The 23,607-nt window shown below is 41.3% G+C and overlaps 1 protein-coding gene across 1 annotated transcript in view; it reads right to left on the bottom strand.

Moving 5' to 3' along the window:
• The window catches only part of LOC126260771 (dynein intermediate chain 3, ciliary-like), a 176,215-nt gene extending 158,688 nt beyond the window's left edge, over positions 1 to 17,527 (bottom strand). Inside the window, exon 1 of the mRNA XM_049958109.1 lies at positions 17,366 to 17,527. Within this exon, the coding sequence (XP_049814066.1) occupies positions 17,366 to 17,527 (162 nt within the window). The remainder of the gene's footprint in view (positions 1 to 17,365) is intronic.
• Between the last annotated feature and the right edge of the window lie 6,080 nt (positions 17,528 to 23,607).

Consider the following 23,607-nt stretch of genomic DNA (forward strand, 5'->3'; position numbering starts at 1 on the left):
TATTGTTCTTGTGGCTCTTTCTGCAGTCTGAAAATTGTGTTCATATTTTGTGCATTAGTTCCCCAAAAAAGGAATGCCATAGCTAAGAATTGAGAGTACATATGAATAATATGTAACTAAAGCAAATTTACTGTAATTGTTATTGCAAGAATAAATTACAGCAGAAGACCCACCATGGAAAGAGTACTAACAGATGTCATTAGATCACTGGATGAGCAAAAGTTTGAGAATGGAACTGAATCATAATTGTGAACTTTTATTTATGTATTAGTTGGTGTTGTTGCATACGACCCACACACTAGAAGATATTACAGTCAGTTTTTCACAGCTGCTCTAGCTCAGTGTCACAGAAGGGTTGGAATGAGGACAGTGACACCAACTTGGCTGAGGGCTAGGATGATTGCACGGAGGGGAGCAGTGAGCAAGCAGCAAATTTTGTCTTGTTGACATCCGTGGGAATATATGCTATATACTCTGTTTTTTTTATGAATGTTTAAACTGCAGGTTGCCTGAATGCATTTGTAATCAGAATCAAAATGACTTTAAGAATGGAAAAATATTCAACAATAACACTCATTTCTACGGCAGATGGTAAATGTCTAAATAAGGGCCAGTGTTTCTTGCTGCAATGTTGCTGACGCTCACCTTGATATATGACAGCAACAAAGGAGGGGGGGGGGGGGGTCACCTGGTTCTATACAACCAGTGAGAAAGTAGCAAGCAGGTGATATGTTTGGAAGCTAGAGACATTGTAACATTCTTACATCGGTATAGAAGTGAAATCTGATATGTATTCAGGAAAAAGAAAAAAAAGAAAACCGGCTGTCTTCTCAGTTCCTACCATAACAACTAATTCAGAAATTGCAACACATTTGAAAGAAACATCCAAATATTTATGACAACAATGATATAAACTTCACAGCTGTGCTATTAGGATGATGATGGTGATAATAATTAGTGTTATTAAAAATAGTGATACCACAGGCCAGAGGGTTATTAATCATAAAAGCTAGAAAAGAATATTGTCCAAAAATGAATTAAATCATTTCTTTTTCTTTATTTTATTTTTCCTAGTTTTATCAAAATGTAAACAATCAATAAATGGCATAAGTTTAGAATAGGTGTAAAGTTCACTTTTTTCTCAAGGAGGTTCTTCAAAAAGTTGTTTGAGTGTGGGGGGGAATCATCTTATGTTCAGGGTCACCTTATAGTTGGGTAAATATAGTGTATCATGGCAAAAAGCTATCTGTGTTGTATAGAGCATTGGGTAACAATGAGTACACCCATATAAGAATGACAAGAATGTAAGAGAATACATAACAAGACAGTAAATATGGCACAAACTTTTACATAAACATTATTTAAAATCTGTTCAATCTTTACAGCTGTTTACCAGAACCCCTCCCCCCCCCCCCCTCCATGAACCCTGGACCTTGCTGTTGGTGGGGAGGCTTGCGTGCCTCAGCGATACAGATAGCCGTACCGTAGGTGCAACCACAACGGAGAGGTATCTGTTGAGAGGCCAGACAAACATGTGGTTCCTGAAGAGGGGCAGCAGCCTTTTCAGTAGTTGCAGGGGCAACAGTCTGGATGATTGACTGATCTGGCCTTGTAACACAAACCAAAACGGTCTTGCTGTGCTGGTACTGCGAACGGCTGAAAGCAAGGGGAAACTACAGCCGTAATTTTTCCCGAGGGCATGCAGCTTTACTGTATGGTTAAATGATGATGGCATCCTCTTGGGTAAAATATTCCGGAGGTAAAATAGCCCCCCATTCGGATCTCCGGACGGGGACTACTCAGGAGGACCTCGTTATCAGAAGAAAGAAAACTGGCGTTCTACGGATCGGAGCGTGGAATGTCAGATTCCTTAATCGGGCAGGTAGGTTAGAAAATTTAAAAAGGGAAATGGATAGGTTAAAGTTAGATATAGTGGGAATTAGTGAAGTTCGGTGGCAGGAGGAACAAGACTTTTCGTCAGGCGAATACAAGGTTATAAATACAAAATGAAATAGGGGTAACGCAGGAGTAGGTTTAATAATGAATAAAAATGTAAGAATGCGGGTAAGGTACTACAAACAGCACAGTGAATGCATTATTGTGGCCAAGATAGACACGAAGCACACGCCTACTACAGTAGTACAAGTTTATATGCCAACTAGCTCTGCAGATGATGAAGAAATTGAAGAAATGTGTGATGAGATAAAAGAAATTATTCAGATAGTGAAGGGAGACGAAAATTTAATAGTGATGGGTGACTGGAATTCGGTAGTAGGAAAAGGGAGAGAAGGAAATGTAGTAGGTGAATATGGGCTGGGGGGAAGAAATGAAAGAGGAAGCCGCCTGGTAGAATTTTGCACAGAGCACAACTTAATCATAGCTAACACTTGGTTCAAGAATCATAAAAGAAGGTTGTATACATGGAAGAAGCCTGGAGATACTGACAGGTTTCAGATAGATTATATAATGGTAAGATAGAGATTTAGGAACCAGGTGTAAATTGTAAGACATTTCCAGATGTGGACTCTAACCACAAACTATTGGTTATGAACTGTAGATAAAAACTGAAGAAACTGCAAAAAGGTGGAAATTTAAGAAGATGGGACCTGGATAAACTGACAGAACCAGAGGTGGTAGAGAGTCTCAGGGAGAGCATAAGGGAACAATTGACAGGAATTGGAGAAAGAAATACAGTAGAAGAAAAATGGGTAGCTTTGAGGGATGAAGTAGTAAAGGCAGCAAAGGATAAAGTAGGTAAAAAGACGAGGGCTAATAGAAATCCTTGGGTAACAGAAGAAATATTGAACTTAATTGATGAAAGGAGAAAATATAAAAATGCAGTAAATGAAGCAGGCAAAAAGGAATACAAACGTCTCAAAAGTGAGATCGACAGGAAGTGCAAAATGGCTAAGCAGGGACGGCTAGAGGACAAATGTAAAGATGTAGAGGCTTATCTCACTAGGTGTAAGATAGATACTGCCTACAGGAAAATTAAAGAGACCTTTGGAGAAAAGAGAACAACTTGTATGAATATCAAGAGCTCAGATGGAAACCCAGTTCTAAGCAAAGAAGGGAAAGCAGAAAGGTGGAAGGAGTATATAGAGGATCTATACAAGGGCGATATACTTGAGGACAATATTATGGAAATGGAAGAGGATGTAGATGAAGATGAAATGGGAGATACGATACTGTGGGAAGAGTCTGACAGAGCACTGAAAGACCTGAGTCGAAACAAGGCCCCGGGCGTAGACAACATTCCATTAGAACTACTGACAGCCTTGAGAGAGCCAGTCCTGACAAAACTCTACCATCTGGTGAGCAAGATGTATGAGACAGGCGAAATACCCTCAGACTTCAAGAAGAATATAATAATTCCAATTCCAAAGAATGCAGGTGTTGACAGATGTGAAAATTATCGAACTAACGCGAATTCTTTACAGACGAAACTAGTAGAAACCGACCTCGGGGAAGATCAGTTTGGATTCCGTAGAAATGTTGGAACACATGAGGCAATACTGACCCTATGACTTATCTTAGAAGCTAGATTAAGAAAAGGCAAACCTACGTTTCTAGCATTTGTAGACTTAGAGAAAGCTTTTGACAATGTTGACTGGAATACTCTCTTTCAAATTCTGAAGGTGGCTGGGGTAAAATACAGGGAGCGAAAGGCTATTTGCAATTTGTACAGAAACCAGATGGCAGTTATAAGAGTCGAGGGACACGAAAGGGAAGCAGTGGTTGGGAAGGGAGTGAGACAGCCCTGATGTTATTCAATCTGTATATTGAGCAAGCAGTCAAGGAAGCAAAAGAAAAATTTGGAGTAGGTATTAAAATCCATGGAGAAGAAATAAAAACTTTTGAGGTTCGCCGATGACATTGTAATTCTGTTAGAGACAGCAACGGACTTGGAAGAGCAGTTGAATGGAATGGATAGTGTCTTGAAAGGAGGATATAAGATGAACATCAACAAAGACAAAACGAGGATAATGGCATGTAGTCGAATTAAGTCGGGTGATGCTCAGGGAATTAGATTAGGAAATGAGACACTTAAAGTAGTAAAGGAGTTTGGCTATTTGGGGAGCAAAGTAACTGATGATGGTCGAAGTAGAGAGGATATAAAATGTAGACTGGCAATGGCAAGGAAGGCATTTCTGAAGAAGAGAAATTTGTTAACATCGAGTATAGATTTAAGTGTCAGGAAGTTGTTTCTGAAAGTATTTGTATGGAGTGTAGCCATGTATGGAAGTGAAACATGGACGATAAATAGTTTGGACAAGAAGAGAATAGAAGCTTTTGAGATGTGGTGCTACAGAAGAATGCTGAAGATTAGATGGGTAGATCACATAACTAATGAGGAGGTACTGAACAGGATTGAGGAGAAGAGAAATTTGTGGCACAACTTGACTAGAAGAAGGGATCGGTTGGTAGGACATGTTCTGAGGCATCAAGAGATCACCAATTTAGTACTGGAGGGCAGCGTGGAGGGTAAAAATCGTAGATGGAGATGGAGATTCAGAAGGATGTAGGTTGCAGTAGTTACTGGGAGATGAAGAAGCTTGCACAGGATAGAGTAGGATGGAGAGCTGCATCAAACCAGTCTCAGGACTGAAGACCACAACTAACTAACCAGAAACTTTAAGCAGCTCATCTATTTTGGCTTCAAGGCAATATTTACTTTTCAAATTTTTATCATTTTCAAAATATTACTAAAGATTTTACTTTCAGTTCATGTACAGGAAACATAATTAGGGATAACTATTGTTTTCAACAGATGGGTGCTTTTGGCTACATTAATTTTTATGCAGCTCAGCAAAATAACACACTATTATTTGCAATAAGCATACACGTTTTCCTTGCCCTTCATTATTGCAGGCAGTCCACTCCAACACCTTTATTTACAAACCTTGTTTTACCAAGGGAACACTTGGCTGACCCTGAGATTTCAGGTAGTTCATTTCAAACAGCCTTTCCTGCTCTATGCACATTGCAAGAAATTATGCTGCCCACTTCACATATGGGTTGTCTATTTAATTATTCTGCTGCTCGTTATGCAGTGAAGCCTTTTCAATTGTCATTTCAGTTTTCTGGAATGACCATTTTATTCTATACTTCATTACCTCATTAAGAATCTGAAAACTTATAGACATATATTAGCAAAACTATATCAGTAAGTCATCACAACAGTGTAACATCCGTTTCAAAAAATATTTGTAAGAATAAGCATATTGTAATACAGTACATATTACCCATGACATGTTTTCAAACAGTGCGCCTTTTTATTCTGTTCTGTGGGCGTAAGGTTCAGTCCACTTGTGACAGAGCAAGCAGGGATAATTTAAATACCCCTCTTGTTTTGCCACCTGCTTCCTTAAATTGGTTTTGTTACTTTTACCTGTTTATCATTAGCATATGTGAATATAATCTGCATTTTCGTGAAAGAGAAAGATTGGCCCTCAGTTTTAAAGAATATAACACCAGATTTATTTTTGTGCTTAGTTTTATGTATGTAATTGATTTTCTAATTTATTTTGACTATTACTAGTTAGTATCTTTCATTATAGGGCAAAATCAGTGATTGTTTCATAACTTATATTCTATTGTTAATGTATAAACAAATACAAATTCTGTAATAACTGTAGACATTTGGAAGACAAAATGCTAGTAATCTTAAAATGTCTATTTTGCTCTATTCATAAATATGTTAGCAAAGCCAGCCCTTCATTAATTCCAAAGTAATTAACAGTTATGTCAAAAGTATTGTTCGAGTAACTATATTTGTTAATTTCATGATTCAAACAAATAATTCGGCCTAAACCTCATAGTAGAAGAAACTGTTAAAAAGATGCAATTTTTTTATGTATTGAGTTAATCAAAGAAGTTAAGTTTTAATCTAATATTTGTAAATTAAACCTCGAACAATGTGTAGTTTCAGTACCTATTATTATTATGATATATAAGGGCCCGATTTTTGGTCATGAGACAGTCAGTTCACGGACGAATTTCAGGCGAGTAACCTGTGCTGGTTAGAACAACAACAATGCCTCACATTAACTGTGGAACAAGTGTTAAACAATTAGGCTGTGTGTAAAAACAGTGGACAGTGTCTGCTCCATATGTACCTGATTATTCTTCAAGAACTATGAATTTTGTGGTTAGGTTTTACTGCTCATAGGTGTTGAACAGTAAACTATCGTAGCAGTATGTGGAGTTTCGCCTGCAAACTATTAATGAGGCTTATGGAAAGGATAAATAGTAGTTCACTGACCATATAACTGTGTAATATTGGGAGTTGTGCAAAATGTAAATTAAAGTACTGTGAAACGCAACTGTGCACCTGTCGGCTACATAATTTACAGCAGTGTGTGTCGGAATCCATAACCCATTTTTTAGCCAGTGTAGCAACGAAGTACATCAACACCGAGGACAAACATCAATCAATGAATAAATAAAAGCAGGTGGAACCACCACACACTACAGAATAAACACCTAAGCACTTCTTTGATTTTGGGTACACCAGATATTATGGTGTAGTGTGAGGAGTTCTTGTACTTTAAACACACCATTACAAATATACATAAATTTGGAAATATAATTGCTTGATTCTGAAATGAGCATGCCCCATGCGCTCTACTTATGGTGGCAGTATGTGCTACTACAGACAGTATAATTTCATTTTTTTATTTTATCATAACAAGTTTTAGAGGTCTAATTTCATCCATAGGGATGTTGTCCACGTATTCTTTAACTATATCTAGTGGCTGTTTTGGTTTCGAGTTCCCCTGTGGGTCCGGGGGTTAGAATAGGCCCGAGGTATTCCTGCCTGTCGTAAGAGGCAGCTAAAAGGAGTCTCACATGTTTTGGCCTTTATGTGATGGTCCCCTGTAGGGTTTGACCTCCATTTTTCAAAATTTTCCAAAGAGCAAGCCAATTGGGGAAGGGTGACTTACACGGTGCATCGTGCCCATCGTGCATTGAGATCTTTAGCCCACTTTCTCATCGTCTCATTGCAGTCCCACCCATTCTCCATTTCTTCCTGGGTGTGTTTTCCACCATGCACTATGCAGTGTCACTTTCTGTGCTGACAAAGACCATGGACTTCTTTGCACCTCATATCCAGCACGGTAGCCAGTCTGTCGTGGTGGGGCCGCCATGTACCCTGTTGGTTGTAGCCTCCTGCCAGGTGGCCTTTGCTGTGGCTGTGCGGCACCCGTGGGGAGGGCCCCTGCTCAGAGTGGGTGGCATCAAGGCGGATGACACGCCATGAAGCATTGTATGTCATCCCTTTCTGGTGGTCTGCCGCCAGAAGCTTCTAAATGAGTAAAGTCTAACTACAATGCTAAGAAATACAACTCCAAATCATTCCCCTCCCTGGCCACACCATGGGAGGAACACCAGGCTAAGGACGGCAGTGAAGCTTATTCGCCCTGGTATCTCGTATGTACGAGAGTTGATGGGGAATCTTTCATATCCATGAAGCTTCAGCTTTTTGTGGAGCATTTGGAGAACAAGTTTGGGGAGGTGGAGAGCTTGTCCAAAATGCACTCTGGGTCACTTTTGATAAAAACAGCATCGTCTGCCCAGTCACGGGCATTACTCATTTGTGGCAAGTTGAGGGATGTCTCTGTTACCATCACGCCTCATAAGAGCTTAAATATGTTCCAGGGTATTGTATTCCTCAGGGACCTTCTTTTGCAGTCTGACAATGAGCTGTGCACCAATATAGAGCAGCGAGGTGTTCATTTCATCTGGTGTGTCCATCGGGGTCCGAGGGATAACCAGGTTGCCACCGGTGCCTTCATCTTGGCCTTCGAGGGTGACACATTGCCTGAGAAGGTCAAGGTGATGGTCTACCGCTGTGAAGTCAAATCACATATCCCTCACCTGATGTAGTGCTTTAAGTGCTCGAAGTTTGGCCATATGTCTTCCCGTTACACTTCCAGCCCCACCTGTCACGATTGTAGATGTTCATCGCATCACAATACTTGATGTGCCCCACCTCCCATCTGTGGCAACTGCGGAGAGCATCATTCACCTTGCTCGCCAGACTGCAGGATTTTACAGAAAGAGAGGAAAGTCGTGGAATGAGACCCTGGATTGACTGACCTACACTGAGGCTAAGAGGAAATTTCAGTGCTTACATCCTTGGCTATGACCTCCTCATATGCTGCCACTACAAGAACAGGTCGCTCCATCAGTTCCTCGAATTCCTGTCGCCTCTCAGAACCGGGAGACTACACCTGCGCCCTTGATGGTGAGGCCACTTCCCTCCCTGTTGCTCCCACACCACCTACTTCGGGAGCAACACCCCCCAACCATCGGCGATTTCAGTCCCCACTTCTGAGCCAGAGAAGCATAAGGCTTCTTCAGCTCCTCTCATTAGGAAGGGGTCCCTTGGGTCACTCCCTTCCCAGGTTTCTGCTAGTGGGAAAGATGAAACCCACCAGTGGCTGAAGAGCCCAAAAGCAGCTAGTCGTAGGGCTTCACACTCACACTCAGTCCCAGAGACTGATTCAGTGAAGTCCTCCCAGCCAGGGAATCCCAAGGAACAGCACGAGAAATCAAAAAAGAAGACCCCAAGAACAAGGAACTTGTGGTGGCACCCACACCACCGCTACCTAAAAGCTCTGTATCTGAGGATGGGGTGGAGATTCTGGCATCCGCTAAGGACATGAATCTCGCTGGACCCTCAGACACAATGGATATATACTGCTCAGGCAAAAAGTCGAAGGCAGCAGGTGACCCTGAGGTGTAAACTGCCTCACTGATTGTTCCACGCCTTCCCAGTCTCACGATGATGTCATCCTCCAGTGGAACTGCGGCGGTTTTTCCACCTCCTGGCTGAGCTGCGGCACCTGTTAAGCTCTACACCTGCTTTCTGCATTGCCCTCCAGGAAACCTGGTTTCCAGCAATGGTGACCCCTGCCTTCCGTGGCTATAAGGGATATTACAAGAACCGTAGTGACTATAGTAGAGCGTCAGGTGGAGTTTGCATGTATGTCCTAAACTCAGTCTGCGGTGAAACTGTGCCCCTTGAAACCCCTCTTGAAGCTGTGGCTGTCAGAATAAGGATGACATAGGAAATAACTGTGTGCAATGTATATCTTCCTCCAGATGGTGCAATATCCCTGAATCTATTAACTGCACTGATTGATCAACTCCCTAAACATTTCCTACTTTTGGGATTTTTTTTACACCCATAACCACTTGTGGGGTGACACCATGCTCACTGGCCGAGACAGAGGTGTCAAAACTTTACTGTCTCAGTTCGACCGCTGCCTCTCAAATACTGGGGCCGCCACACATTGCAGTGTGGCTCGAGGCAATTACTCGGCCATTGATTTATCAATTTATGGCCCAGGAGTAATCCCATCTATCCACTGGAGGGCATGTGATGACCTGTGTGGTAGTGACCACTTCCCCATTTTCCTGTCACTGCCCCAGCATCAGGCCCATGGACGCCTGCCCAGATGGGCTTTAAACAAGCTGGACTGGGAAACTTTCAGCTCTGATGTCAACGTTGACTCTCCCACAAATGGTAACATCAATGTGATGGTCGAGTAGGTGACTACCACAATTGTTTCTACGGCAGAAAACATGATCCCTCGCTCTTTAGGGTGCCCCCAGCCAAAGTCCCTTGGGGGTCACCATAAGTCGCTGAGGCAGTTACAGAACATCAGCAAGCTCTACAGCGACATAAGTGGCTAGAGCATCTTCCCTAGAGCATCTGATAGTCTTTAAGCGGCTCTGTGCCAGTTTATACCAGCTTATAAAACAACAGAAGGAGGACGAAGATCAGATGTCTTTTTAGGTACCACACCCCAACAGGTGTTCCTGGTGTTAACATCAATGGTGTGCTACATAATGACACAAACGCGATTGCCGAGCACTATGCTTGAGCCTCTGTATCGGAGAACTACCCCCCCAGCCTTTTGCACCCTCAAACGGCAGATGGAAAGGAAAGTCCTCTCGTTCACTACATGCCACAGTGAACCCATATAAATCCCCATTTACGGAGTGGGAGCTCCTCAGCGCACTTGCACATTGCCCCGACACAGCTCCTAGGCCAGATCGGATCCACAGTCAGATGATTAAACATCTCTCGTCTGACTACAAGCGACATCTCCTAGTCAACTTCAACCAGATCTGGTGCGATGGCGTCTTTCCATTGCAATTGCGGGAGAGCACCATCATTCCGGTGCTCAAACCCGGTAGAAACCTGCTTTATGTGGATAGCTATCAGCCCATCAGCCTCACCAACATTCTTTGTAAGCTGCTGGAACGTACGGTGTGTCGGCAGTTGGGTTGGGTCCTGGAGTCACGTTGCCTACTGGCTCCATGTCAGGGAGCTTCTGCAAGGGTTGCTCTACCACCGATCATCTTGTGTCCCTCGAGTCTGCCATCCGCACAGTCTTCTCCAGACACCAACACCCTGCTGCCATCTTTTTTTATCTATGCAAAGTACATGACACCACCTGGTGACATCACATCCTCACCACATTGTATGAGTGGGGTCTCTGAGGCCCACTCCCGATTTTTAACCATAATTTCCTGTCGCTCCATACTTTCCATGTCCAAGTTGGTGCCTCCCATAGTTCCCCCTGTATCCAGGAGAATCGGGTCCTGCAGGGCTCTGTATAGAGTGTATCACTATTTTTTGTGGCCATTAATGGTCTAGCAGCAGCTGTAGGGCCGTCCGTCTCACCTCTCTGTATGCAGATGACTTCTGCATTTTGTGCTGCTCCACCAGTACTGATGTTGCTGAGCGGTGCCTACAGGGAGCCATCCACAAGGTGCAGTCATGGGCTCTCACCCACGGTTTCCAGTTTTTGGCTGCTAAGTCGTGTGTCATGCACTTCTTTTGGAGTTGAACCATTCATTCGGACCCAGAACTTTACCTTCATGATGATTCACTAACTGTAGTGGAGACATACCGATTCTTAGGACTGGTTTTCGACACGTGATTGACTTGGCTACCTCACCTTCATCAGATTAAGTGGAAGTGCTGGCAGCATCTCAATGCCCTCCGCTGCCTAAGCGAAACCAACTGGGGTGCAGATCGCTCTATTCTGCTGCAGTTCTACAAAGCCCTTGTTCAATCCCGCCTTGACTATGGGAGTCTGGTTTATGGTTCAGCGGTACCCTCAGTGTTGCGTGTACTCAACCCAGTGCACCACTGTGGCATTCACCTAGCGACGGGAGCTTTTAGAAGAAGTCCGGTGACCAGTGTGCTGGTGGAGGCCGGAGTCCTTCCATTGCAGATCCAACATGCACAACTGTTCGCCAGTTACATTGCACACATTCATAGATCTCCTGAGCATCCGAATTACTGTCTCCTTTTTCCACCTGCGGCAGTTCATCCCTCGCATTGGCGACCCAAGTCAGGGCTAACAATTGCGGTTTGCATGCAATCCCTTCTGTCTGAACTGGAGTCCTTCCCTTTACCACCTCCCATCCATGTCTGTCCGCATACACCTCCACGGTGTACACCTTGACTGCAGATTTGTCTGCACCTTTTGCACGACCCTAAGGACTCTGTTACTCCTGCCGCTCTCCGCTGTCACTTCCTCTCGATTCTTGATGTGTTCCGGGGCTCTGAAGTGGTTTACACCGATGGCTCGATGGCTGACGGTCATGTTGGCTTCACCTACGTCCACAGAGGCCACTTTGAACAGCATTCCTTGCCCAGTGGCTGCAGTATATTCACTGCAGAGCTGGTGGCCATCTTTCATGCACTTCAGTATATCAGTTCATGCCCCGGGGAGTTGTTTCTTTTGTGTACTGACTCCTTGAGCAGCCTACAAGCTATCGACCAGTGCTACCCTCGCCATCCTTTGGCAGCATCCATCCAGGAGTCCATCTATGCCCTGGACTGGTCCTGTGATTCAGTGGTGTTTGTGTGGACCCCAGGACATGTTGGTATCCCAGGCAATGAACTTTCTGACAGGCTGGCCAAACAGGCTACGTGGAAACCACTTCTAGAGATGGGCATCTCTGAACCTGACCTGCGTTCTGACTTATGCCGTAAGGTTTTTTGGCTTTGGGAGACGGAATGGCATAACAGTATACACAACAAACTGGATGTCATTAAGGAGACTACGAATGTGTGGAAGACTTCCATGCAGGCATCTCGCAGGGAATCAGTTGTCCTCTGCCGGCTCCGCATTGGCCACACTTGGGCAACCCACAGTTACCTCCTGTACCGTGAAGACCTGCCTGAGTGTCAGTGCAGTGCCCAGTTGACAGTGGCCCACATTCTGGTGCACTGTCCCACTTTGACTGTTCAGCAACAAAATCTTGGGTTACTGGACTCGTTACCTGACAATGCCTCATCGGCTGATTTAGTTTTACGTTTTATTCGTGAGGGTGGGTTTTATCATTTGACCTAAGTTTTAGCGCATGTCCTTTGTCCCTCTTTGTCCCCCTCCCTAGTACTTCCAGGGTGGAGGTTTTAATGTGTTGCAGAGTGGCTGGTTTCTCCTTTTTTATTCTCATGGTCAGCTACCCATGGTAATCTGCTTTCCCATTTCTTGCATTACTGTGGTTTTCTTGTCCCCTTTTGTCCATTTACATGTTTGTTGCCCTTCATCGTTGTTGTGATTTTTCCCTTCATCCTCAAATCCTTTTCGAATCTGAATTTCACCTGGTCCTTCTCCAAAACCCAAGCCACCTTCATCTTGTTGAAGCTCACATCCACACCTCTGTCCACATCAAACCCACAGACAAACAACAGTACCTTCACTTTGATAGCTGCCATCCATTCCACATCAAACACTCCCTTCCCTGCAGCCTAGGTATCCGTGGAAAACGTATCTGCTCCAGTGACAAACCCCTCAACAATTACACCAATAACCTGACCTCTGCTTTCCTCTCCCACAACTACCCTGCAGACCTTGTCCACAAACAGATCTCCCGAGCAATACATTGCTCCCAGACCAACAACAATGTTCCTACCCCCAGACCACACAGAAGCATCCCCCTTGTCACCCAATATTATCCAGGCCTCAAATGCATCAACAAATTACTCCGCCAGGGATATGACTTTCTCAAGTCAAGCCCTGAAATGAGATCATCCCTTGACAATATTCTCCCCACACCACCCAGACTTGCCTTTCATCACCCTCCTAATCTCCGTAACGTCCTTCTCAAACCCTACAATATTCCCAGACCACCATCTCTATCCAGCGGTTCCTACCCCTGTAACTGACCCCGCTGCAAAACCTGCCCCATGCATCCCCCCACAACCACCTACTCCAGCCCCGTTACTGGTAAAACATACACAATTCAAGGCAGGGCCACATGTGAAACAACACATGTCATTTATCAGCTGACATGCCTGCACTGCACAGCCTTTTACATAGGTATGACGACAACTAAACTGTCTGAGCGCATGAACGGGCACAGACGAACTGTTCACCTAGGAGATGTCCAATACCCAGTAGCAGAGCATGCCCTCCAGGGACCTAGGAACCTGCTACACCATACGTGCCATTTGGCTTCTCCCACCCAACACCAGTCCCTCGGAACTGTGGAGATGGGAACTTGCGCTCCAACACATCCTTTCATCCTGCCATCCCCCTGGCCTAAACTTACGTTAACCAACCTCCCTCCCATTTACTCTTCAGTCTTCTCCTCTTTCCCTTTCCTCTTTAGCCATTCACGCACCTTTTCATTCTACATAGTTGTGTTTATCTTTATACTATATACCTCTTTACTTCTGTATGCATCCTCTTTGGTTTGCAGCTGGCACAGTACTTACAGTAGAATATCTTTTGCTTCCCTATGACACCCATGCCTCCATCTTTGCTACCCTCCTTGTTTATCTTTCCCCTGTTGCTTCATAACCTGGGTTGTGAATAACTGAATCCACTTTCCCTTCTTCCCCTTTTTTCCCCTCTCTCCTCCCTGATGAAGGAACAAAGTTCCGACAGCTAGGATAAAAATTTTAAGTTCTGTTTTGTGTATCTATCGGCTGTACTGAGCTGAGGTACTGGCCAGCTCCTCTATCTCTTTGTTGGTACAAAATAATGTTCCATTATACATTCTTCGATTTCCATTACTTCAATACATTCCTTACCTGAAATACCTTCCAGTCTGACCATTCTGGGTCACCATTTGGTTTTAACAGAAATGCTCTTATTAGACAGCTGGTAGTAAGTTCTCAGGTTCATGGTTTTCTTCTAACATTACTAGCTCTTTTTCTGTCACAGCATGTTCTTCATCTGGGCTGTCATCCACAATAGCTCTAAGGACATCTACCTTTACTTCGTACTTTGTGTAGTCGTCATGAACTTCAACAATTCATAAGTATTCATCCAAATCTACCTTTTCCTGTTTATTGACAACAGTTTGTTTTACTGGTATTTCATTAGTAAGGGATGCTTTGTCAGTAATGCTGAGTATTTTATCTTCCTCCTGTCTTCTCTTTTATTGTGACTTCATTTCTTTTCCTACCATTAATTTCAATGTTATTGGCAGCTCGCATATTTTGTGCAGCACCTTCTTCCTCATTATTTGTCTCTCTTTAACAATTGCTGCTCACAAACTTTGTGCGGTGATAAATATTTCCATTTCTTCATTACTATTGTCAACATCTTTTTTCCTCCTTTCCCTACCACCTAACCTTCTCGTCAGTTAATAACTTTTGAAATCCTCCCACTGGCACTGCTGTAGCTCATGGTACAGATCATCAACCTGTTCACACCAACTTGCAATCCATAACAATTCATTTTCACAAATTTTATCATTATTTAAACCATTGTTGGTGCTTTCTTCCTTTCCTACAAATATGATCACATTTTCTCTTCCTGTGGTATTATTATCTACTGAAACAGATTCACTGTATTCTACTGTGACACCTTCATTCTGTTCTGTTGGCATAACTACAGCTTCCATACTGATCGGTCTGACATATTCGTTACTGGCGGACACTATGTCCACAATTTAGTATTTGTTTCATCGCCTGCCTGCTATGACTCATTCCTGAGCACACCTGTCGCTTCACTTGCAGCAGCCCGCAATGCTTCATAGTCACTCTCGCAAGTACTTAAGTCATTATACGTATGCCAGTATTGTTTCATACGCTTGGGCCGTGAAAATCTGTCCATGTTAATTTGGCCTGAAAAATAATGGAATAGCTATGAATTTTCTGACACGATTTGTTGATATACTGGTTATGTAGTTTTGTAAATTTTATAAGGAAGATGACATCATTCATCTGAGATGTTATACACGGTATACACAGTACAGCTTGATGCTGATTTGGAAAAAGAGAGAGGTTTTCAAGTGGATGTAATGTATCACTTTATTTAAGTGAGGTGTTGCACTTGGTATTTAGGACCAATGAACGATGATCATTGGCAGCCGAAGAAAATTTATTTAATGTGGTTTGGAAAATGGGACACACATGTTGAGCATGGGGTTTGACTGACTGGCAATGCAAATGAGTGTTGTTATTGGATGGAGTGACGCTGGCAGCAGCTCGCATTTGGCCGTACTCACTGTTTTTAATGTTTTCTCCGTACAGGGGATCCCTGCCTCAGAGTTGTGCCAACCTCCACGGAAGAAGATGGCTGTGACAATGCATACAAAAAGTCGTGAACAAGAGATGTTGGAGTTGTAGGGCTGCCAAGAACTGCGATCCTGATCATCACAAATGTATTTGAAATACTTTTGTCAAGCAGGCAGAGAGCCATTTGAAGTTGTTTCTTGAGTGTAAAAAATTGTTATAAGTGATTTACGAAATAGAAAATTCTGTCTATTAATAGTGTGCACAGAAGCAGTCTACTGTCGAGTTTTCAGCACTCAGCAATATGATAAAAAGGAGAAGAAGTCAACAATATGAGGCATACACAGGCAAATAAATAATAATAAAAAAAACACACACATTTTGACATCAGCAGCCTACCTTCCAGTTAACAGTTTGCATTACTCTTTAAAACTGTAATGGAAGTACCGAGGAAACATTTCAACAGTAATTACTTCACTTGATTCTTCCATAATATAATTCAACAGAATAGCATACATACTTTTGTCTACATTAGTTAAAAACAGAATTTTTGTGAAGAAGTCAAATTTACAAACAGTGAAGCAAGATCACTTTCTGTGCTACATGGAAATAACTATTGGAATGACTTTAAAAAGTCTATGTGGTTACTTAAAAACACTTGCTGCTTTTCTCTGATTTTGTTTATTAATTGTCATGATGCTCTTCACCTTTAACTCATCAACTGATTGCCTATTATAAACACAAAGTAACAGATGTTATGTTACAGATTTTACAGGGATGCAATCGTCTTAAAAAATCAGTTCTAAATGAACAATTTTTAAGAAATAACACTTTTTGATAAAGGAATACATACCATTTTAGATGGTTCAACAGTTAGGTTCATCGGGCTGTACAATTAATGGTGGTACCTGTAATGACATTCTTTGATGTCTACATCAAAGTCTCATGCATTTGTATCTAAAATGATATTTAGCTCTTTGTCAGCCTTTTTACATTCCTTCCAAAAATTATACTGTATTCATAATGGCTGCTTTCCTCTACTAGAATTTTCAGTCTGATTTAGAATATACTACATGGTACTATCAGCGTAAAACCTTCTAGAGCTTACACTCCATGTAAGCTGTACCTGATAGCAGCCACAGTGTTATGAATGAAAGTACATTAATCCGGTGCTACATACAATAGCATATGTTAAAAAATAAAAGCTGTCTTGATATGAAGACAAGAAATGAATAACTTAATTTACTGGTAAACTGAACATTATCATACCTATGAAATGGTTTCAGCTTTGTGAAGATGAAACTTTCAATACCTGTATATTTTAACTAGTTGCACAGTTTCAAACTGCTCAAATTTACAGGGCCAACTTACAGCCTGAGCAACAGAAGCAGTCGCTCAGGATGCCAAGGTTACAAGGAAGCCAAAAGTGCACTTAGCACAATATTTGTGTACAGTGTGTATCATAATTCATAGTGAAAACAGCCAATTTCCATGCTCACTAGCTTCAGATTTAATTTAATGGTCTTACCAAGAGCCTAAGAAATAGTAAGTAATGTATGAGGGAGGGAAGGAAGGGGGGAGCCAAATGACATGGCACAGTGGAAAAATGGGGGGTGGGGCTCTAAATGAAAATGTTGCTCCTGTCAAAAAATTCACTCAAACCAACCCTGCACATTCATAACTGTTTTTTGCAAACTTTACAGATGTAAACAACACTGATATTATTTTCTTTTTGGAATAATATAGCAGCTCTGTCAATTGTTACCTTGTTATACTAGACACAAGCAGCCATTTCTGGGGAAATAAATGACCTATCTTGGCAAATTCAATGTTTTTACTGAATCAAACATATACACTTACCTCACAAATAGTTCTTAGTGATTGCAGGTAAGATTCATCCTTCATCTGTTTGTCCCTGTATCTCTGCGTTTCCTCTGGATCATTAGGATTAACATTCTTCGGCCAAGAGCCTTCAGCATGGTTCATACCGTGCTCTTCATATTTTGCAGCTTCTGTATTCATCTGAAAAATATAACCATGTTATTTTTTCCTATGGGAAAAACAACAGTTACTGTGAAATTTTTGGTGTCACCTGCAGCAATGCCACCCTTGTGCAAAATTCAAAAAGGTATTTTCCATTTCACATGTGAATGACTTCCTCATCTACGATATTTGATCAATTAAGTCCAAAATGGAAGAATAGAAAGCCAAAAGATATAAAAGACCATGCTTAACAAAGACTAAGTTGACTGTAGGAAATGAAACTATCAATTTCCACTGTTTGATTAAGTAAAAAATAAGACTAATTTCTATATATAAAACTACCCACAAAAAGGGGCGTCACCCACATATTTATTTATTGTTTTGTGTACACGCCTGTACCATACAGCATCTGGCCTTGAGCTTAATGTTTATTATGACATACCTCCTGAACTGTCTCTCATACGATAGAGTAATTTTGAAGTTACATTCAGTGCTATATGTTCATACTGTCTGCAACAGTGTCACAAATAGTTAGTAGTAAAGAAGTAACAAATTAAAGCATCATGCCTCATATTATACTTTCAATGCATGAACAGTGTAAAAGTAGTACGCAATAAACTTTTTTTCCTTTCATTTTGTAAGGATTGTCAACCAGAAAAAATTTAATACAGTTTTGAAATTACATGTAACATTTGTTGCAAGTCCCTAAGTGCTCTCATTTTCAAATACAGGGTGAGTAGAGGCTACACTTCTTTTTCGTCCCCACCCCTTTGACAGGAGGTGATTCTTACCCTCACAGAGATTGTTGCCTGACAATAACATATTGACTGAAATCAGTCCAGCAATTTAGGAGGAGATGTGGAAGATACACAGACACATCCCTTTTTATAATATGTGTTGATTATCATAGAAGCAGGTGACAATATAAGCAAAAAATATTACTTTAGTATGTTACAATACAACAAGTAATCTATCCTGCACATTACATAATCACCTATTTTGCATTATGTTGCAAAAGACCAAGTCTTCAGTGGTCCACTACTGCCAACAACAACAACAACAACAGATATCTTCACCTGCTTTCTGACTCCCACATTTTGCCAGTAGCCTGGAAACCACAATCAACAAAGGACTCTGCCACACCACACTCGACTACAGCTGGATTTGTATTCTTCTGGCACTGTATAAGGCCTTAGAACATATAGTTCTCAATTCACATACAGACTATTTAATAACAATTAACATTCTACAAGAATACCGATGAGGCTACCATAAACATCACACACAATATTTCCTTTAATAAAATCAACAGACAACCTGAAGCTAGGCAAAGACAAACAATAGGTGACTATCAACCTCACTAGATAACAGTTGCAAAGATCTACAACTGTTTCATGGCAAAATGATTTAAGTTTTAATCTCAGCAGACGTAATCATACATTAAACAAAATGCTGTGTGTAAAATTCCTTGAAGCTCAGCTTGATAACAAGTTAACATGGATAAACTGATCAAGAAGCTCAGTTGAGCATGATTTGTCCTTAGAAGTGTCTGTCATTGTGTTGATCTAAAGACAAGAGTGTTGTTTGATTTTGCAAATTTTCACTCCCTGTTGTCTTTGGAATTATCATCTCAGGCAGTGCACCTTAAGTAAATAAAGGATTTTATTCAGCAGAAGTGAGCAGTAAATCTATCATATAAAATTTATAACTGTGCATCTGCTGAGGTCTTTTTAAAGGCCTTAGAATTTTTGCATCCATTCCCCAGTACATTTGGTCCTCAATGTTTTTTGTTGGAGACAATAAAAATCATTTCTATCTGAACTGCGATCCAGCGATCCACACAATCACAATACAAGACACTAGAGAATTTTCACACAAATTTTCCTCCTTATCTAAGATTCAGTTAGTTAGTTACATTTTCATGTATCATTTTGCATGATAGATCATAATGATGTGGAATGATTCATTTTACATTCACATTACAAATTAATTAGTGCATACAGTTACATTCTCAACATCTCTAATTTTTTTATTTTTATTTTCATTACAAAAATAAAAAAGATATACAGATGTGAGTTAGTAATTTCTAACCATCACCTTTTACACATTTCAGTAACAGATATTCTTGTACCGAATAGGAGCAGTTGTCAAGGAGAAACTTTCTCAGTTTGTTTTCAAATTTTAGTTTGCTGCTTGTCAGCCCAGGTAAGTGACCAAAATTTTTTGTTGCATCATTGTACGCCCCTTTTTGTGCTAAAGACAACTTTAATGTGGAGCAATGAATGTCCTTTTTCCTTCTGGTATTGTAACTATGTACATCATTGTTCCTTTTGAACTGTAGTGGATTATTTACAAAAAACTGCATAAGGGAATAAATATACTGTGAAGCAGTAGTCAGAATGCCCAACACCTCTAACAGATGATCATGGGTGAGCACCACACATTATTCTTACAGCACATCTTTCTTTCTTAAAGATGAGTTACCCAGCACATCTTTCTTTATTAAAGATGAGTTACCCATAACATTATTCCATATGGCATTATTGAATGAAAATATGTAAACTTCCTCATTTATCTCGCCCTGAGACCCCTGAGGATTTCGAAGTCGCACCCTATTTATTATTTCCTAAGCATGTGTTACACTCATCCTTGGTGTAGTATCCCTAGATGTGCAGAACTGAATATGTTGTGTCTTTTTGCAATTGAGGGTGAGACCATTTGCAGACAACCAGTCAATGATACTTGATAGTGGATGTATGCAGCCTGGTGCAAAGGAATTTGTGGAATTTCCTTGACGAAAAGCTTGTCATGAAATACGGAGAGCAGACTGATCCTGTTATAATACAGCTCATTAACCACACAGAGAGAAAACTCTTAACGCATGTACACTAGACAGTGTTTCAGAGTGAACTAAAAGTGTCAAAGATACTCATCACACGGCAACAGAACATGCTTCCCAAAGAATCTTACTCAATCACACTTGCATTATGAATAGTGAGACCCCACAGAAACCCCACCCCAACCTCACTCCTCCCTCTGGAGTGTGGGGAACTGCAGGAAGCATTGTCATGTGGCACAGATGTCAATGTTGTCTTTGAGCATGTGTTGCACTTTGGACCTACTTGATAGTGTTGTCAGTCCGTGCAGCCTCTGAATTTGCTGTACATGGAAAATCCATGCAGTTTTAAGGTAGTTCACTGAAACAGTGGTTGGCTTGCCATGTGGTAAAATATTGAAGGTTTCCTCGTTTTAGTACCCTCTGAGGATCTAAATATTGTGGCTGCAGTGCATGTCGAATGGTATCCTCCTGCTACCTGACACATTCACAGTCTGTTAAGGCTTTGTGAACAAATATTTTTGGTGAGCTGTGTGCCTGTGGTGGAGGTATCTCAAGCCCTGCATTGTGTTGTTTCATTGAAGAAACAGGGTGCAACCAGCTGCAGATTGTGGCACATGTCGGAACAAATGATGCCTGTCACCTGGGCTCCAAGGTCATAACTGTATCATTCCAACAACAGGCAAAGAAGGTTAAGAAGACCAGCCTTGCACATGGAGTTTCAATGAAACTCACAATTTACAGCATTTTCCCCAGAAATGCTCATGGTCACCTGGTTCTGAATTGAGTGAAAGGACTGAACCCAACATTTCAGAGGTTCTGTGACAAGCTAGGCTGCAACTTCCTGGACTTGTGCCATACGGTTGAGAACTGTAGGGTTCCCTTACACATCAGAGACTCTTACTCCAGTAGCTAACTATGGGGTCCACACAAGGGTTTTTTAGATTAGGCAACTCTCTATCCAATCCCTAACTATGGGGTGCACACAAGGGTTTTTAGAGAAGGCAACTCTCTATGCAATCCATGTAACAACAACTGTAGAAAACCCAGAAGTATGAGTGTAAGGTCGAAAGAAATACCTCCCACAGGTGAGAGGATTAAAATCTTAATGGTTAACTGCCAAAGCATTTGCAACAGAGTGCCACAGTTTGACGTGCTCATACAACGCAGTGAAGTTCACATAATACTAGATACAGAAAGCTGGTTTAAACTTGAAACTGACTGCAGTGAGATTTTTGTGGAAAATCTGAGTGTACATCAAAAGGATAGGCTAATGGAAAATGCAGATGGTGTGTTTGCCACAATAGACAGGTAACTCAAATCCATTGAGACAGAAAGTGAAGTTGCATGTGAGATTGTCTGGGCAAGACTCAGTATCAGGGGTGAGCTTAAAATGATAATTGGATCCTTCTTTCGCCCACCAAACTCACCTCCTGATGTAACCAAAAACTTTAGAGACTACTTCAGTTCACCTGTACATAAGTTTCCCAATCATACTCTAATAATTGGTGGAGACCTTAATCACCCAACAATCAGTTGGAAAAATTACAGTTTTGTTAGTAGTGGGTATGATAAGACATCCTGTGAAACATTACTAAATGTCTCCCTTAAAACTACCTAGAACAGATAATTTGGAACTCCACTCATGATGGAAATATATTGGATCTAAAGGTAACAAACAGACTTGATCTCTTTGAGCACATCAAAATCAAAAACGGTATCAGTGACCTGACAAACAATGATTAATAAAGTGCAATAGGCAACTGAAACATGCAGAAAGATATATATGTTCAGTAAACTAGATAGAAAGTCAATAGTGTCACATTTCAATGAGAAATTGAAACTTTCAGCACAGGGCAGCAGCATGTAGGGGAATTAAGACAAAGTTTAAAAGAACAGTTGACCATGCACTGGCTAGATATGTTCCCAGTATGAGTTCTTAATGGGAGTGATTCTCCTTGATATACAGTCATTGTAAAGAAACTTCTAATGAAACAGAGACTGCTGCATAATAGGTATAAAACAAAGCATATGACTACAGATAGAGAGACGCTGAATGAAACGCATTTGACTGTTGAGAGAGCAATGTGTGAAGCCTTCAAAGATTATCACAGCAAAATATCCTCAAATGATCTTTCACAAAACCAAAAGAAATTCTGGTCTTATGTATAGACTGTTTTTGGCACCAAAGTTAGTGTCCAGTCCCTAGTGAATGCGACGGACCTGCATCTGACGGTAGCAAACCAAAAGTTGAAATGCTTAACTCTGTTTTCAAACATTCCCTTATGCAGAAAACCCAGGAGAAGTCACCCAATTTCAACCTTGTACCACTGAAAACATGAGTGAAATAAGTATTAGTGTCAGTGGTGTCGATAAACAGCTGAAACTGTTAAAACTGAACAAAGCACCAGGGCCCAATGGAACCCTTTTCAATTCTATATCGAATTTGTGGCTGAGTTAGCCCCTCTTCTAACTATAATCTAACATAGATCCCTCAAACAAAAAACCATGCCCAGTTCTTGCAAGAAAGTGCACGTCACACCCTTCTACAAGAAGGGCAGTAGCAAAACTACTTTACAATACCCTTGACATCAATTTGCTGTAGAATATTAGAACATATTTGAGCTCAAACATTATGTAAGCTCGAACAGAATGACCTCCTCCCTGTCACTAGGCATGGATTCTGAAAACATCAATCATGTGAAACCCAATTCACACTTTTTTCATGTGACATACTGAGAGCTTATGATCAAGGCTGTCAGGCAGATGCAGTAGTTCTTGATTTCCAGAAAGCATTTGACTCAGTACCACATGTCCACTCATTTTCAAAAGTACAATGATATGGTGTTGTGACTGGATTGAGGAATTTTTGGTAGGGGGGGGGGGGGCAGCATGTTATTTTAGATGGAGAGTCATCGTCAGATGTAGAAGTAACTTCGGCTGTGTCCTAGGGAAGTGTGTTAGACTCTAGTTGTTCGTGTTGTATATTAATGACCTCACTGAAAATATTAATAGTAAAATCAGGCTTTTTGCAGATGATGCAGTTATCTATAATGAAGTACCATCTGATGGATGCTGCATAAATATTCAGTCAGATCTTGTTAAGATTTCAGTGTGGCACAGAGATTGGCAATTTGCCCTTAATGTTCAGAAATGTAAAATTTTGCACTTCACAAAATGAAGAAATGGAGTATCCTATGACTACAATGTTGATGAGTCACTCTTGGAATCAGCCAACTCTTACAAATACCTGGTTGAAACACTTTGTAGGGATATGAAATGG

Source organism: Schistocerca nitens, chromosome 5, assembly GCF_023898315.1.
Source record: "Schistocerca nitens isolate TAMUIC-IGC-003100 chromosome 5, iqSchNite1.1, whole genome shotgun sequence".
In the NCBI taxonomy this organism is placed as follows: domain Eukaryota; kingdom Metazoa; phylum Arthropoda; class Insecta; order Orthoptera; family Acrididae; genus Schistocerca; species Schistocerca nitens.